At 33.8% G+C, this 16,914-nt stretch overlaps 4 protein-coding genes across 5 annotated transcripts; 2 read left to right on the forward strand and 2 right to left on the reverse strand.

Annotated features, from left to right (window-relative positions):
* Nucleotides 1–1,405: 1,405 nt before the first annotated feature.
* Nucleotides 1,406–4,388, forward strand: LOC107489749 (uncharacterized). 2 transcript variants are annotated; one of them, XM_016110512.3, is made up of 7 exons: nt 1,406–1,859; nt 1,948–2,023; nt 2,533–2,663; nt 2,773–2,843; nt 3,179–3,260; nt 3,436–3,484; nt 3,941–4,388. In XM_016110512.3, the coding sequence occupies exons 1-6, from the start codon at nt 1,413–1,415 to the stop codon at nt 3,454–3,456; spliced, it is 828 nt and encodes a 275-aa protein (XP_015965998.2). In that variant the 5' UTR covers nt 1,406–1,412; the 3' UTR covers nt 3,457–3,484; nt 3,941–4,388. The 2 variants fall into 2 exon arrangements, 1 of the variants encoding a protein (XP_015965998.2); XR_002375861.2 differs by lacking the exon at nt 3,941–4,388 and having other exon boundaries at nt 2,537–2,663.
* Nucleotides 4,389–7,722: 3,334 nt separating this feature from the next.
* LOC107489748 (putative clathrin assembly protein At1g33340) lies at nt 7,723–9,990 on the forward strand. The gene has a single exon (XM_016110511.3). It carries the CDS (start codon nt 8,203–8,205, stop codon nt 9,370–9,372), a length of 1,170 nt encoding a protein of 389 aa, XP_015965997.1. The 5' UTR covers nt 7,723–8,202; the 3' UTR covers nt 9,373–9,990.
* Nucleotides 9,991–10,040: 50 nt separating this feature from the next.
* On the reverse strand, nt 10,041–12,319 carry LOC107489747 (putative pentatricopeptide repeat-containing protein At1g12700, mitochondrial). The gene has a single exon (XM_016110510.3). It carries the CDS (start codon nt 12,155–12,157, stop codon nt 10,358–10,360), a length of 1,800 nt encoding a protein of 599 aa, XP_015965996.1. The 5' UTR covers nt 12,158–12,319; the 3' UTR covers nt 10,041–10,357.
* A 2,410-nt stretch (nt 12,320–14,729) lies between these two features.
* On the reverse strand, nt 14,730–16,580 carry LOC107489750 (putative pentatricopeptide repeat-containing protein At1g12700, mitochondrial). Its single transcript, XM_016110513.3, has one exon. The coding sequence runs from the start codon at nt 16,561–16,563 to the stop codon at nt 14,761–14,763; it is 1,803 nt and encodes a 600-aa protein (XP_015965999.1). The 5' UTR covers nt 16,564–16,580; the 3' UTR covers nt 14,730–14,760.
* Nucleotides 16,581–16,914: the final 334 nt, after the last annotated feature.

Here is a 16,914-nt window from a genome sequence, read left to right on the forward strand (position 1 = left end):
AATTAATCACGTTAATCCCTCCATCCATTCTATCATCAACAGCATTAAATTAGAGCCCCAACCCAACGATCCAACAACTTTCCTTCTCCTCTATGCGTCTCAGCCAGTTCCAACAGCTGCTACCTCTTCGTCGATGTCGTTCTTCCAGTAATGGTCTTTATTCCAACTTGGCGGTGTCCATGGAAGAGCACAGAGGAAGACCGACACAAGCAGAGCATATCGGTGCAAGTTGCAGTGGAGGAAGAGACCACATTCCACCAGAAGCTAGCAATGTTGATTGAGGAAGAGAACAGAGAGGAGTTAGAGGGCGCAGCGACGGCGATCTCTGCGTCGTTGGGTGGAGGGTGTTCCACAAAGCGGCAGCTACCTATTCCCAAAATGCCAACCTCTCAATCGGAATCAAATGCTTAACATAAAACTAACCAATATTTTAATTACTAACAACACCAGTCCCTACAGCATTCTCAGCACCACGTTTCTACTTGTTAATGTCCTCCTTTGTGTGAGGCGCAGGTACTAAATTAGAAGGCACGATGGTCTTGTAGTTCTTATGATTTTCTTTGGTTTCATCTGTGGTGGCAACTACCCTGTCACCACTCTTGGGAGACTAGGAACAAAGACCCCCATATATTATATCAAAAGTTTCAATCTTTGAGCGGGGTTTTGGGATTGAAATTCCGAAAAACAAGAAATGAGTATAGAGTAGCAAGTGTGTATGTTCATCTAAATCAAGACTCAATAGATAAAAAGGGTTTCAGTGTTGGTGGCGAAAAGAATCATAGAAAGGGAGAGTAGAGGAGGAGAAAAGGAATTCTAGAATTGGAACAAAGAGAAGAACTGCGGGTAAGGACTGGCAGCATTGTGGTAGAGGAACGTACAGAGACTGACGGCGACATGAAACACCTTACAGGACAGCTGCGTAGTGGAGCTTCAAGTAAAAGATGAAGAAGCTGTTGAATGTGGAAAGAAGGAATGTTGTTTCTTGCTGAGTTTGGGTTGGATTGGAAGCAGGTATGATCTGGATCTGGTTTGAGTTGGGTTGTCAAGCTAACTGCCACGTCAGCAAACTTAACGTTGTTAATGACAAAATATACGGAAGGACTAACGTGATTAATTTTAAATCTTTCGAGGATGATTTTGATTATATTTATCTTTCAAAGACGAAAATAGAAATTGATATATCTTTCAGAAACAATTTTGACTATTAAGTCGATTTTTTTTTATTTACAAATTTGTCACTCTCCAATCGGTCACATGCCAATTTTTAATACTAGCTTAAGCATGGGAGCTAACTAAGTTGGTTAAATAACAATTTGATGTCAAGAATGGGATGCCCTTTCGGACCAGTAACTGACAAAGGATATTTAAGTTCAAGAGTTAAACATTGGTAGTTGGTAACCCCATATATATAAATGATAAAGCGACACCAATGCTCCTTCTTCTTCTTCTTAATAAGAATGGCTCACAGAATCTTATTATTCATATGCAAACCAATTTTCCATCTTCCTCTTAGAATCTTCGCTTCACACTCTTATTCTCTTCCATTTTCTCAATCACAATCACTGTTACCGCCGTTAACAACAACACCTTATTCTCTTCCATTTTCTCAATCAAAATCACTGCTACCACCGTTAACAACAGCAACTAGAAACAGAATCAACAACCGACTGTGGTGCTCCACCACCGTTGATGCCACCACCGAAGATGTTTCCAAACGCTACCTTGAGCTCACTGACGACGAGCTCATGCGCCAGTGCGAAATGGGAACTTTCAGGACCTCCGGCCCCGGCGGCCAGCACCGCAACAAACGCGACACCGCCGTCCGCCTTAAGCACCTCCCTACCGGCATCGTCGCTCAGGTATGTCATTTTACCCTTTTGCCCCTTCTCAAAATCTCGTCTTGCTTGGTTTATTCCTCAATTTCGGTGTTGTTCTTGTTTTGCATAGGCTTCCGAGGATCGCTCTCAGCACAAGAATCGCGCTTCCGCTTTGAAACGCCTTCGTGCTCGTATTGCTCTCAAACGTAAGCTCTATTATTTATTTGCTGTTCCAAGCTCTGGAATTTGATTGCTTGTTTCATTGGGTAGGAAAACATGTTTAGATAAATATATGAAATTGATTGAATTTACCAAGGGAGTCTCTGTATGTGTGTGTTTGGAGTGTTGGTGATCGAAATGTGTCTGACACATGGATACACGTGGATACGGCAACTCAAGGAAGCATCTGTTCTTCACAGTGAAAACAAGAGCATTTTTTCTTTAAAGAAAATTGAACCCTAACTGGCCTCAAGCTTAATAGTACAACTTAAAAGAATCAGCACTGGATAACTAGCTTCGTAAATAAACTAGCAAGTAGTGGATAAATATATTTAATTTCACAAAGTTGATCTAGGATTCTATAGAAGGTTTTTTTTTTTTTTTCTCCATTACATTCTTAGATGAGATTGAAAATATATATTAACTAATAGCAAGCAATGTACACAGATTTTTTTTTCTCCTGATAGATAAGATAGCATTTCTTTTGTTGGGCTAGTTAGGAAGACAGTGGATCTTGAAGCTTATTCGCCACCAAGGGAGCTTCTTCAGATACTTCCTCCCAAGTCATCCATTAGAGGTTCAGATTGTGGTCCACAAATTGGACCCAATAACCCCAAGTTTTTGCTGGTATGTTTATCTCTGCTCCTTGTGCCAATGTCTTTTGCTTTTCATTCTGTTCTTCATTATCTCCAGGCATTTTACAGAATTTAAAAACTGATTGTGTCCTTTCCAACAGGGAATGCAAGCTCTATTGGATCTCATTTTTGCAGTTGAGGGTTCCGTCTCAGATGCTGCAAAATATCTTGGGTACTTGGCTCATGTTTTCTGTCAGATTTTTGTTTTCCCATGTTCTGAGCATGTGAAACTTCATCAAATGAGATATGGAATATTTTACCAGCTGATGGATGTATAGAATACCCACAAATCTAATTGAAATTTGATATGAAACTAATGAAGGAAACATAGGCTAGTTTCACTCATCTCATGAAGCAATTTCTCGTTTAAGCTGGACTGTTGTGATAACCGATATCATTTATTTATTTATTAGACAATATCTATATTGTTATTGTAACTACTGACTTACCTTTTATATTTATGTGAAAAGTTTATAATTGTTTTGGCTTTTATTAAACATATTGCAGGTTAAGTACTGGGGCACTGTCTCGGTTAATTCTATCAGATGATTCACTTAGAATGGAAGTAAATGAACTGCGGGCATCAAAGGTATGCTTTTTTATGTTTTCTCTGGAATAAAATAGTTGTATTTTATCCATCACTTCAAGTTTTGTATAATTAGTTAATAGCGTAAAAAGAAATAGAATGAACAGATAAGACATGTTTTATTCATGTTTTATCTAACAAATAGTAATTTGGAGTCTGCTTTTTGGTGCTTGAGCAGGGTATGAAGCCTCTCAAGTAGAATCTCTGAATTTTCACTCCATATGCAGGTACAATTTATTCTATCTGCTGCTCATAGTATACAACCCACCAATTTGAGTCAACATTTTGGGTATATATATGCAGTTGAATAGAGAAAACCTCCAATATGCATGGAATTTGGTTAAATAATGGAAAATAAGTTGTTATACATTGTTATTTTAAGTGGTACTTGACACAAGAAAAATGGGACATTGTCAATAGGAGTTTATTCTGAAATTTAACTACAGTTATGAAGATCAACAGTTCGACCCATCATTCACTACAAGAATTTATAGAAAACAAACTACTTAATTTCTACAACAATTTGGTTGGTAAACTTGGTGCAGAAGAAAGGACAGTTTATGAACTTTACTCTTTAATTTCCACCACAAATGAAAACCAAATTTGAAGAACATATAGTATTCATAGTTTTATTGAAATTAGTTATGATATATTCCTTAATTTTTACTATATTTTTCTTTCAGATGTCTCAGTTTGTGTCATGGATACATATATCTACAGAAGGAAATTCTTTGAGCCCATAACAAGGTATTTTTCTCCAGTGAAGAATCAAGGTTACAAATGAATGCGGAATCAGAATTTCTGCTTGTAATTAAGACCTTATTCACCAGACTCCGTGTGTAGAGTTGAATGAAACTGGTTTTGTATGATATGTTGAAGGTGAAGCCTGAAGCAGCATCAAGACAGCAACCTCAAATACATGATGCATTCCTGTGTACACCTTGTTAAAACATTGACAGCTACTTTTGTAATTTTTTCCCCCTTTTTTTAGTTTTTTTTTCTGGTTGTATTTGATTATTTTAATTTTAGTTGTTTCTAGTGAACATCAAGTTGGCAACCTGATATACAAGATGCAGATCTTTGTAGATTTTATAGACAATGATTATAATTTTTAACTATTCATTTCTTGATTTTTCTGGAAGGTATGTGCTTACTGCTTTTTTATTTTTTTATTTGTTTCTAGTGCATGATTATCAGAATAATCAAATTATTCTTGTAACTAATGATTATAATCATAGTTCTTCACTCAATGGAATCCACTCATAGGATGATTATACAGCACCAATTCATTGGATATGAAACACAATCCATGCTCATCTAGATTTATGTCTTCCAATTTTACTATGGTGCTTGCTGTTTATGAAGTCATGAACTCCACTTATATCTTAAACCACTTTTTTTTATGTTTTGACAATCATAATGTTTTGTTATTAAAATGATTAAAATGCTTTTAGCTTTTTGGTTTTTGGAACTTCTAAAAGAACAAGGGTGTAACTGTTGCAAATATGGAATTAAAGCTCATCGGAAATAAACCTCATTTAATTATTTATTTTGGCCTTTTAGTTAAGGATTTATATTCTAGAAAATGATATGGATGTTGATATCATGAAATAATTTTGTGACATCAATTAGTAGAAATTCAGTTTTGTCATCTAAACTCTTGTTAAATTAAGTACATGTAACTATCTAACATAATTTGACAATTTTCTTAACTTTTTTATTCTATGTGTGATTCTCTTGATCTCTTCACTATTTTATTATCCATAAATTAGCATCTTTTACCTTTCTCAGGGGTCAAATTCCCACCATGTGGTTTATAAATTCCAAAACAGTGGCTGATGACTGACCTCTTCTTCTGGTTTAAGCCCTGATATATTTTTTTTCTTAAAAAGAAAAAAAAATGTTAAGAGTCATGTAGAGTACAGAAATCCTGAATGGCTGAAAATCCTTTCTTTTCAATTCCTCTGTTAATGGTCATGAAGATTCTTCCTTTCTTGACTTGACTTTGTCAAAGAGAGATACACAAAGAAAGTATGCAAATTGTAACATGGACCATTAGATAATGGAACTGTGTTGGAGTCATTGTGAAAAATCTTTGCTATTTAGCTTTGTCCATTAGAATTAGTACCTAATAACCATAGTCAGCTTTGAAATTGATGCCACAATAAAACAATTATAGTGAGTGCTGTTTTAGATTAGGCATCCTTCAGAATACCAAGGATATTCCCAGCCGCCAACAGCATATACATCACATATGACTGGATGCTTTAATTTCTTTTCTACTAATAACATTCTTTTTTGTGTCTGATGTAGGATATTGTTATAACATATTTTAAAATTATTATATTTTTTTATGAAAAATAATAATTTTTTTTATACATATTGGGGCATAAAGCCTAAAAAGAAAGAAAACTAGACAAATATTATTCTAGAGAAAACAGTTCCAACGAAGTCTGCATGAAAACTTAAAGAAATACATAGAGAGAACAGAAAAAAAAAATGACATCCCAACTAAAACTCATGTCTTTCTCATGCCAATCTATCTACACAAGCATTCGCTTCTTGAACGATATTCCAATTACTTAGCCTATTGCAACAATCTTTAATAGCTAAAACTAATATTCTTGTAGAGTGCAAGTCGATGGTTTCTTAAAGTCACTGTACAACTACTCATTAATAAAGATCTAATTATAAATTTTTATCTTATATAAGGACTTAATTATAAATTTTTAAATTGTTTGATACCTAAGGGAAAGTAATTAAGAAATAGTTTCAATTTAAATTCTTTCGAGTAAACTATGCTTTTTTTTTCCCCTTTTGCTATTCTAATTTTGTATATCTTTATACTACCTTGTTTTCCCCCTTTTGTTACTACCATAACAAGGCATACTCTTTGTGCAAGGTTGCAACAAAAACTATAGTTCTCTTGCACTAAAAAGTTACCTTTTTATGCCCAGTTTAGAGTTTAGAGTTTAGACTACTCCTTTACAACCTTACTTTTAATTTGGTAGTGCTTTATTTTCATTTGTCATCTTCAACCAACAGGATTCATCAACAGGGAACTATAAAAAAGTCATCAATTTTTTATAATCTAAAAAAAAGTTGTTATTTTGTTTATAATCCCCCCCACCCAACATAACAAACAGTGAAAAATCCTAGATGCTTACATACTATAAGAAAAGTTATTCCATCAACTTTTTATAATCTAACACGAATTATTGTATTACACATGTAGCAAATGCATGAATAAATCATAATGTACAAAAATGACGTGTTCAAATATAAATGGTATAAGGCAACTTTTTTCTTATTCTATGAATTAAAAAAAAGATTTATAGACGCTTATTGCAATCCAATATTAAAAAAAAGCATATGTATTAAAATATAAGTCATACTAAAATCTAAAAATAATGAAGTGGATGTGAACATGAAATACAAGAATTTATGTAAAAAAAGCTATTTTCTATATGCATTACCTTGGTGTAGAAACATCTTGGTTTATTATTGGTAGAATAGAATATAGCAACAACATACAACACTTTTTTGTCTTTGAATCTCTGTGGCAGTGGGTGGGGCTTCAACTTCCCCACCAAAATCAAAGTTTATATATATATAGAACCTGTGGAGGAGAAGAAAGATTTGCCAAAGTCAAATTATTTTGTATTTTTGTGAATGGCAAGAGAGTTAGATGCTACAAAGAATCATATGCTTGTGGAATGAGGTTCTTTCTCACCTTCCACTTTTTTTTCCTCCCACCGTTGACTCTCTTAGAATGACATAAAAAGTCTTAATTAACCTTGAAAAGCCTTCTAAGGCAAACTTTATTATTCCATGTTGGTTATGATATTGATGTGTATCAATCAATTACACCTTTAATAAATGGTAACCTTGATGACTATCCTTTAATTTGATAATCCCTTAGTGCTTTTTGACCTTTGGTTTACTTCAAGCTTATCTAAATAATTGCTACTTCAATTCTAGTAGGAAACAGAAAGTTCCTAAAACTAGAGTGAGGTAAAGCTGGTGTAAGATAAAATAACCTTTAATAGGAAAGTTAGGCAATAGCTAGAAAAGGAACAATAAGACTTTAAGAGGAAAAGAAAAACCGAAAAACAAAAACAAATATTCTCATGTGCATGACATCAAAGATAAAAATGAAAATTAAATCCTAGCCCCCAGGTAAATTGTGTTGTATGTTATCTTCCTAATAGAAAATATTTCTGTGACCCTTTTTTGTGGTAAATTTGTTAAATAAGAATATATGCAGATAAGAGGTAGAAAAGTATTTTTATATCAAACCAAAGTCACAAGACTAATTACTTTATTACCATATGATGGAATGTGGTTTATTCTTTAAAAATTTAAGAAGATAAGTCTAAAATGAATACTAGTTAAAATTACATCATTCTCCTCCATTCATTCTAGTAGTTAGATCATGGCTAAAACAAGAGGCTTACTATACAAAACAAAATCTTTTGCATTTTCATTGATCTTGCAATTCAGTCACTTTAAAAGGACCAAAAGAAAAGGAAGCTTGTTGATTATGTACTCGTTGACTTTGCATGTAGGTTATTGCCTTTTTTTCCCCTATAGGACATATTGCAGTGCTGTTGGGTGCGTAGACTGCTAATCCATCACAAGAATATATATATAAATCCAATTTACTATTCTACATGATGAATGTTCTTGTCCACATTACAATTCTCAGTATATAAAAAAATGAAAGATTTGATTCTATGATTTGTAATTACACCCCAATATTTTAAGGACCTCACTTTTATTTTTCTCACTCTTCTCCCTACTCACCTTTATATGTTTATACTCTTTCAACTTCTTACCTCTAGTCCTCTACACACACCAAATTATTCCATATTAGTCTTAGCTTCTTCTAATCATAATTGAAGTTCTTCATTCTTTTTTGATTCAACGAGAAGCTAAGAAGAATATGGGTGTTGTAGATATACAAGGCAAGCTCAAATTGGCTATTGGCTCTATGAAAGATCATGCATCTATTGGTAAGGCCTTGATGAACCATCACCAATATAATGGCTTTACAAGCATAAATATAGCAGTTCTGCGTGCCACCGGTCATGACAATGGCACCATTGATGACAAATACATGCATGAGATCCTCTTCCTTGTCTCAAACTCTCCGAATTCCATCCCCTTTCTTGCCGAGAGGATCTCTTGCCGCCTTGCCAAAACTAAGGACAGCCTTGTTGCCCTCAAGACCCTTGTCCTGATCCACCGCCTCCTCCGAGGCGGAAACAGGTCATTTGAAAAGGAATTATGCAAGGCACATGTTTCTGGCCATTTACAAATCAGTACAAGGCCATGTTTCACAAAGAATGGTTATGATCGTTCACTTGGATTCCTACAAAAATATGCTTCTTACATTGAAGAAAGGATGAGTTGGCTAATCAACCAAGCGGGGAAGCTTGAACCAGCAATTGTTTCAAAAGGGTTAGAGTTTAGGAGCTATGATGAGAAATCCATTGACATGGTATTCAGAACATTGCCAAAATGCCAAGTTCTCATTGATAAGGTTTTGGAATTCTCATCAAATGATATGTTGGGGTCAGATCATAGCCTTGTTGCTCAAGTTGCCATGAGCAACACCTTGAGGGAAAGCTTCCAAGTTTATGTGACATTCTCTGAGGGGATCGCAGCACTTGTCAACATGCTCTTTGATCTAACACCATCGGCAAGAGGACTGGCATGTGAGATTCTGAAGAAAGCTTCATTGCAGAGCCAAAGGCTCCATGATCTCTATGCAAGTTGCAAGAAAATTGTTAGAAACAAAAGTTTGGATTATCCGTTTGTCCAATTAATCAGCATGGATCATATAATTGCATTGGATCAATATGGTAGTCCAAAAGTTCAACCTTTTGCTTCACAGTCACATGTCTCTTTATCAAGAAGAATGGGAATCTCAAACCCACCTCAGATTTCAAACCAATTCAAAGGATCATCACCAGAAAGGGAAAAGAAGGAAGAGAAAATTGAGATAAATTTGTCACCACCTACTACCCATTTTTCATGGACACTAGAGACTAAAATAAGCAAGGTATGGGTGCTATTTGAAGATGAACCTACCAATGAATCACAAGTGTAGTGCTGAATCCATTTTCACCTATTGCTGATACAAGAATGTTCTCCAAAGTTTGAACCTGAAATCAACTATATAGGTTTGGGTGAGTTTCTTCAATAGTTTTGGTAAACTAATAATGCTGTGAATCCCTTTCACTGTGGTGTGCCAAATATATTATTAATTGGAGAGTAATTTGGTAAAGAAGAATGTAATTTTTTTTAGGGGAAAAAAACAATGTTGCTGTGGAAAATATAGGACACAAATGTTATAAAAGTGCACAACAATAGAATAGGTTATTTTCAGTTATATATAAGGTTATGTTCATAGTTTTAATTCATTATTGTATACAAAGCTTTTGGTCATTCAACATACATAGACGGAAATGTTATTATTGATTGGTATTTGTTATTGTTTCAAAATTTGGTGAAACCATATATATTGGATTATTTGAACTTTCCAAAAGACTAATTCTGATTGTAGTATAAGAATTATTTTATTGTACAAATTTTCTTGATAACAAGATCTTTGGTACATGGTTTTATTTAAAAAAATAAATAAAAAGGGGGTATTCAGTATTGACTATTGAGCTTTGGTTGGTATATGAAGAATAGGCCAACCTTCTCCAAAAGGGTGGCTCTTGCTCCACTGTGTCCACTATAAATCACATAACAGCAATCAAGAAACAATTCCAATTCAATGGTCACAAACCATGATATCCTATGTTTTACCTTGCTCAGTAAAAATCCACATGAATAAAACTTAAAAGGAACTAGATGACTGGAATAACACAAAGCATAACCTTCTCAAGTAGGAGATTCTCGCTCTGCTGTGGGAAATTTGAAAACAAAGAACAGCATGGAAGGATCAATTTCATAGGCTTCAGCAAGTTGAGACAAAATTATCCCAATCTAAAGCCTCAAAATTCGACAACCGAGTAATATAGAATATATGCCACACAACAGCTAAAACATCAAACCCTCAATTCAAAGAATGAAACAGGAGGTTATATTCAAACAATTTTCTGCACAAATTCTTGAAAAGCATTATCTCCTTTGTGGGCAGAAAAGTAATCTAAAAGCAATTCTGTGGTGGTAGCATCTCCTGTAAAACCTTTGTCTCTCATAATCTGAAGATATTTTATTGACCTCGGAACATCGTTTCTTCGCAGTAATCCTTGGACAAAGACGTTATATGTGCACGAATTTGGTAGGCAGCCAACCTCTTCCATATTCATCAGTAACTCTTCAGCATCAAGCAAAAGTCCTTCATTACATAGACCTTTGATCATTATTGTATAAACATAGTCATTAGGTTTTAAGCCTTTTCCTGGCAGAGAAGAGAAGAGTTCTCGTGCATCATCTAGTTTTCCAGCATGGTACATCCCATCGAGCACAATACAGTAAATTACAATATTAAGATCCAAATTGTTCTCCATTTCTCTAAATAATGATATTGCATCAGAAAACAAATGACATCTAAATAGGCCATCCAATATAGTTCCACATGTCTGTAGATTAGGATGCTGGCCAAATTCGTGCATTGTAAGAAACAATTCTTTAGCAAGTAACGGTTTCCCCACTTTGCAAAATCCATCAATAAGAGCAGTCCAAGTCACAACATCTAGATTTAATCCTTTATTGATCATTTCATTCAAGAGATAAATAGCCTTATTAATGCTTTTGATCTTGCACCACCCATGTATTAATGAAGTGTAAGTGTTAGAGTCAAGCTGGCATCCTTTGTGAACCATCAAATCAAATACTTCCATGGCCTTCTCCATTTGATTTTGGGAACAATAACTAGCAATTATTGAGTTATAGGTGACAACATCAGGCTCCTCTCCCACTCGAACCATTTGACCAAGTACAGCTCTAGCACTTGAAATCTTTCCTTCTTTATAAAGAGCATCCATTAAAATATTAAAAGTATGCATATCCGGCATAATGCCCTTTAGCTTCCTCTCACTCAGAAAAGATGCAGCCTCTTGCCATCTGCTGAAAGTACAAAGTCCTTGGATTAAACAATTGTAAGTGATAGTATCGGGTTGTATACCTTTTGTCGTCATTTCCAAGAACAGACTCAAAGCCTCATCTACTAGCCCATCCTTACAAAGGGCATCCAAAACTATGTTGTAAACGAAAACTTGTGGTATGAAATTTCTTGCTTCCATCTTCCTTAGAATCTCAATAGCAGCAGGCGTGTTGCCTTTCTTGCACAATCCAAGTAAGATTGGTCCAAAAGTGTGGCTGTTGGGTTGATACCCCATGTTATCCATGTGGTCAGCTAACCACATAGCATGATCCACATTGCCTTCAATACAAAGGCCATTAACAATGGTGTTAAACGTGCACAGATCGGGCTCCACACCGATTTTGAACATCATCCCCACCACAGAGAACCCAAAGGCTGTGTGGTTCAAGTGGCACAAACAATTGACAACAATATTGAGAATAAAGATATCAGATTTGACTCCTAAGGAGAACAAGTATTTGATTAAAGAAATGGCAACTGTGTAATGCTTCATCTTAACAATAGAGCTAAACAATAAGGTAAAGTCGCTCATACATGGCAAACAGTTCATGGAAACCATTCTGTTAAAGAAACGCAAAGCAGAATCAACGTTTTTCAGATTCCTAATGCAACTTACACGGTATGATTTGTGTTTCATTGCCTCAATCTCAATGGTGGAACAATATGGATGAGAGTGAAGAAGAAAGGAGGGTTTAGGGTTAAAGATACCAACTTGAATCTGTTGAAGATGGTGATAGCGTAAGAAACGCAGAGAAGCACATGTTCTTCCTCGAAACATCTCACCTCAAATGAAAATGAATCCAAGACAGCATTGACATCATTGAGAATCCTGAATGTTTGGGATTAAAAATGCTACTAAGTTATGATTGATAAAGATAAAGATGAAGCACTTGTTCTTCGGAACTTCGCAGTGATTCAGAGTGTGGTGGGTACTGGCAACAAATTAAGTTGATTCAGTTAGAAAAAAATAGGTACTTCACATAAAAGTTGTTACTTTTGAGTTAGTTGAATGAAAATTTAGTCGAATCAGTCAAATTATTTAACGGCTCTCGATTATCAATTTCACTTGAAGTCGACTTTATTTGAGTTTTTTAAAAAAAAAAATATTGCCACTCGCATAGTCGTATTTATCAAAACATCATTTTTTTTAATAAATTTGTACAAATGAAAAAAACCGTGTAATTATGTGTAGAATGAAATTATTAAAATAGGGATGATTTTTAACTAATATGGAGGTCTTATCATTTTAGCAAATAATTTAATTTTTATACATGCGATTCAATATTCATGTATTCATTTTTTATGTTGATCTGTCTATTTATATATTTTCACATTAATAAAATTAATAAATTATATAAGTAATTATTCAAAAGAATATATATAATTACACAAGTTAAAATAATTTTATTACAAATTTAATTAAGTTATTATTGTGAAAAAAAATTAAAAAATAGAATATTCATAAATATATATTTATGGGTCTAAGCAAAAAAGTATAAATAATAAAAACTTAATTATATTATTGCATATCTGTTTTTTATTATTACAAAACTTCTAATTGTTCATTCAAGATAATAAAAAGTTTAATAAAAGATAATAGTGTTTAATTTTAATATATTGATAGTGCTCGATTTAAAAATATAGTATTTAGTTTTGATACTCAGTCATTTAATTGCATTCATTTGTTTAAATGATCATTTACACAATGATGGTAAAAGATCATTTTTTTAGGTTTAATTATTCTGTTGATCTTTATAGTTTCGCAAAATTTTTAATTAGGTCCCTGTAATTTTTTTCCTTTTAATTGAATCTTTGCACTAATTTTTTTTTTAATTGGGTCTCTACACTTTTTTTTTCTTTTATTTGGGTCCTTACACCAATTTTTTTTAGTTGGATTCCTATAAAATTAAGCGAATTATTGCTAAGAAGGATCTAATTAAAAAAAAAGTATAACGACTTAATTGAAAATTTCGCAAAACTATAAGAACCATAAAAATAATTAAACCTTTTTTTATATGACGATAAGTAATTGAATGTATATGTAAAATTCCTTTACATTATCAGTGTATTAAAATTAAATATTTTAAAAATAAAAACAAATGCATATGTAAATTTAAATATATTATCATTCATTAATATTATGAAAAAATAGATGAATAAAAACATTTTACTTTTACTTGTGTATAAAAATAATAAAGATTAAATTAATTGAGATAATAAATAATTTATATTTTAATCGAGATAATAAATAATTTATAATTTAACTAAAAAATCTTGGGTTCAAATCTTAAAAATAATTATTTTTTATGAATTATATAATAAACATTTTAAGAAAATAATTTTAACACTAAATTGCACATATCCCCTTTATATATAATAAAAGAAATAAAAGATAAAAGATAAAAGATAAAAAGATAAAAGAATAGATAGATGTGAAATCTAAGTTTGAATGTTTACAAAATTTGCCAATTAAGTTCCCATAAAAATATATCTAGAAATATTCAGTTTAATTTAAATATGAGGGGTATTTTAAAAGTGACATAAAATAGCATGAATTAGAATAAAATAATTATTCCATGTTTACATAACCTGGAATATTGCACATATTTTGCTGAGAATAACATGATCTATGAATCTATGATAAATATCACTTGTTCACTCTCTACTCTTGAATCAGATGAAATCTAAATATAACATATATACAGTGTCAATTTTTTGCTCGTACAAGAACAAAGCCAACCTTCTGTATAGGGAGATTCTTAATCTGGTGATCTGTGATCATAAGACAAAAGAATGTTGGAATTTGAAGTCAAATTTCACCATTCAAACCAATGTTCATATGGTTTATATTGCTCGGTAAATTATGTCTATAAAAACACAATGGTTGAATGCTATAGCACACAGCCAGCCTTCTGCAAAAGGAGATTCTTGCTCTGTTGTGGCAATCTGAAAACAAGGAAAACCACCATTGTACTATCACCAACACATCAATCAATATTTTAGGCATCACAATGCTTCTGTTCCACATTAAATACATACTCATGATGCCTAGGAAAACAATGAGATATCTGCCAAGCTGTAATCACAACCTAAATTGAATTATTCTTAATCAAATCGAATATGTTTCTAGTCTAGGTGCTTTGACACATACCTGCATATAGGAATTTTTCAGGTTATAGAAACACAGCCTCTTGTAGCCATTGATAATATCATAGCAAAACATGCCTGCTTCTCTGAACTCTTTGGATGCATTACCATTTACCAACCCACTACCTTTATCTTAATTCAGGATGGAATTTCTTAGATGCACACTATTCAGTCTTGCTCTTCCTCTTTAATTTCCACCTATTAAACAATGAAAAGAGAGATTAAATACAATCTTCAGTTCTGCAGCAACTCTTGCAATGCATTGTCTCCTTTATTAGCTGAGAAGGCGCAGATAAGCAATTCTACAGTGGTAGCATCTAAGGGAAAGCCCTTGTTTTTCATTCTTTGAAGGTATTTTCTTGACCTTGAAATGTCATATCTTTGCAGCAACCCTTGGACAAATACATTATAAGAACATCTATTAGGTGGGCAACCATTCTCTTCCATTTTCATGAGCAAGTCTTCAGCATCATCCAACAATCCTTCTTTGCATAGACCTCTAATCATTATGTTATAAGTATACGCATCAATTTTCATCCCTTTAGCTAGAACACAAGAAAGAAGCTTCTGTGCATCATTGAATTTTCCACCTTTGCACAATCCGTCAAGCATGATATTGTAAATTGCAATATCAAGATCCAGATTACTGTGCTCCATTGCCTTAAACAACAAAAATGCTTCAGAATGGAAATGACAATTGAATAGGCCATCCAATATAACAGCACAGGTCTGGAGATTGGGAACTTGTCCATGTTTGTTCATTGCAAGAAACAATTCCTTTGCAGCTAGTGGTTTACCTGCTTTGCAAAACCCACCTATAAGAGTGGTCCAAGTTACAACACCTGGATGTAATCCTTTGTTAACCATTTCTCCTAAGAGACACATGGCCTTATCGATGTCTTTAACTTTGCACCATCCATGGATTAAAGAGTTATAAGTCACAATGGTTGGCAAGCAGTTCTTATGAATCATCAAATCAAATAATTTGATAGCCTCCTCCATTTGACTTTGCAAACAATATCCATCAATCAAAGAGTTATAGGTAACAACATTAGGCTCCTCTCCCATCTGCAGCATGAAACTTAGCACACTTTTCGCCCCCAAAATCATGCCCTCCTTGCAGAAAGCATCCACCAAGATTGTAAAAGTGTGCACATCCGGCATAATTCCCCCCTGCATCATCTCATTCAGTAAAGAAGCAGCCTCTTTCCATCTACCGAAGTTACACAAGCCATGAATCAAGCAATTATAAGTGATAACGGTAGGCCGAATACCATTGTTGGTCATTTCAGAGAACAATCTCAAAGCATGAGATAGCAACCTATCCTTGCATAGACCATCCAAAATTGTGTTGTAAACAACAACATTCGGCTTGCAATCCCTTTCATTCATCTTCTTCAACCACTCAACTGCAGCATTTGTGTCTCCAATCTTACACAAACCATTAATAATTGCTCCAAAGGTGACACCATTGGGTTGATAACCAATGTTTTCCATGTGCTCGACCAACCATATAGCACTATCCACATTCCCTTCAACACAAAGTCCATTAACAATGGTGTTAAGTGTCACCATTGTAGGCTCCAAACCAATTTTGAACATCATCCCCATCACAGAGAAACCAAATGCCGTGTTCTCCAAACGGCATAGACAATTGATAACAATATTGAGAGTACAGACATTAACACAAACACCTAATGAGCACATGTGCTTAATCAAAGAAATTGCAGTTGTGTAATCCTTCATCCTCACAATGAAACCAAACAGCAAGTTGAAGTCCTTCTCAGATGGTAAAGGATTCATTGAAACCATTTTGCGAAACAAATTGAAAGCAGAATCAACGTTTTTGAGGTTCCTAATAGAATTCAAGAGTTGAGTTCTGTTCACCGTTTTATGAACACCTATGCGACTATCATGGGTACAATAATTTGAAGAAGAAAAAGCCAAATTATAAGAAATTATGGGATTCAAAAGTGCAACAAGCCTTTGAAGGCGTAGCAAACAAGACTTGGAATTTGTTTTTCGTAAACCCAGCATTGTCTAATGTCTATGGATTCTGGAGCGACTAGTGAGAGTAAGGGACTGAGTCAGAGAGCGAGTTGAGTTGAGTTTCAGTTTCAACTGTCAACTCGGACCGAGAATTGGGCTCAATGAGTCCAGTCATGTTTGGCCCAATATTCGTAAGCCATAGGAATCTCAATATTTCTCTTACACTGAGCAACTTTGGGCTTCGGCCCAGCTTTCAAAAATATAAAGTCAAATAACATTAAAGTGTATTACCAAAAAAAACAAAATTGTGTTTTCATAGAATATTTTAAAATTCAAAAATTTTAAAATGTTCTATAATTAAATTTTTTAAGTTCAAATACATAGAGCTTTAAAATACAT

This window comes from Arachis duranensis, chromosome 5 (genome assembly GCF_000817695.3).
Source record: "Arachis duranensis cultivar V14167 chromosome 5, aradu.V14167.gnm2.J7QH, whole genome shotgun sequence".
In the NCBI taxonomy this organism is placed as follows: Eukaryota; Viridiplantae; Streptophyta; class Magnoliopsida; order Fabales; family Fabaceae; genus Arachis; species Arachis duranensis.

What these genes read in the sequence shown, in the direction of transcription:
- LOC107489747 (XM_016110510.3), bottom strand. Translation starts at nt 12,157, where the DNA reads ATGTTTCGAGGAAGAACATGTGCTTCTCTGCGTTTCTTACGCTATCAC.
- LOC107489748 (XM_016110511.3), top strand. Translation starts at nt 8,203, where the DNA reads ATGGGTGTTGTAGATATACAAGGCAAGCTCAAATTGGCTATTGGCTCT.
- LOC107489749 (XM_016110512.3), top strand. Translation starts at nt 1,413, where the DNA reads ATGATAAAGCGACACCAATGCTCCTTCTTCTTCTTCTTAATAAGAATG. An exon ending in CTACCGGCATCGTCGCTCAG is followed by an intron (nt 1,860 to 1,947) that starts GTATGTCATTTT and finishes TGTTTTGCATAG; the next exon opens with GCTTCCGAGGATCGCTCTCA. An exon ending in ATAACCCCAAGTTTTTGCTG is followed by an intron (nt 2,664 to 2,772) that starts GTATGTTTATCT and finishes CCTTTCCAACAG; the next exon opens with GGAATGCAAGCTCTATTGGA.
- LOC107489750 (XM_016110513.3), bottom strand. Translation starts at nt 16,563, where the DNA reads ATGCTGGGTTTACGAAAAACAAATTCCAAGTCTTGTTTGCTACGCCTT.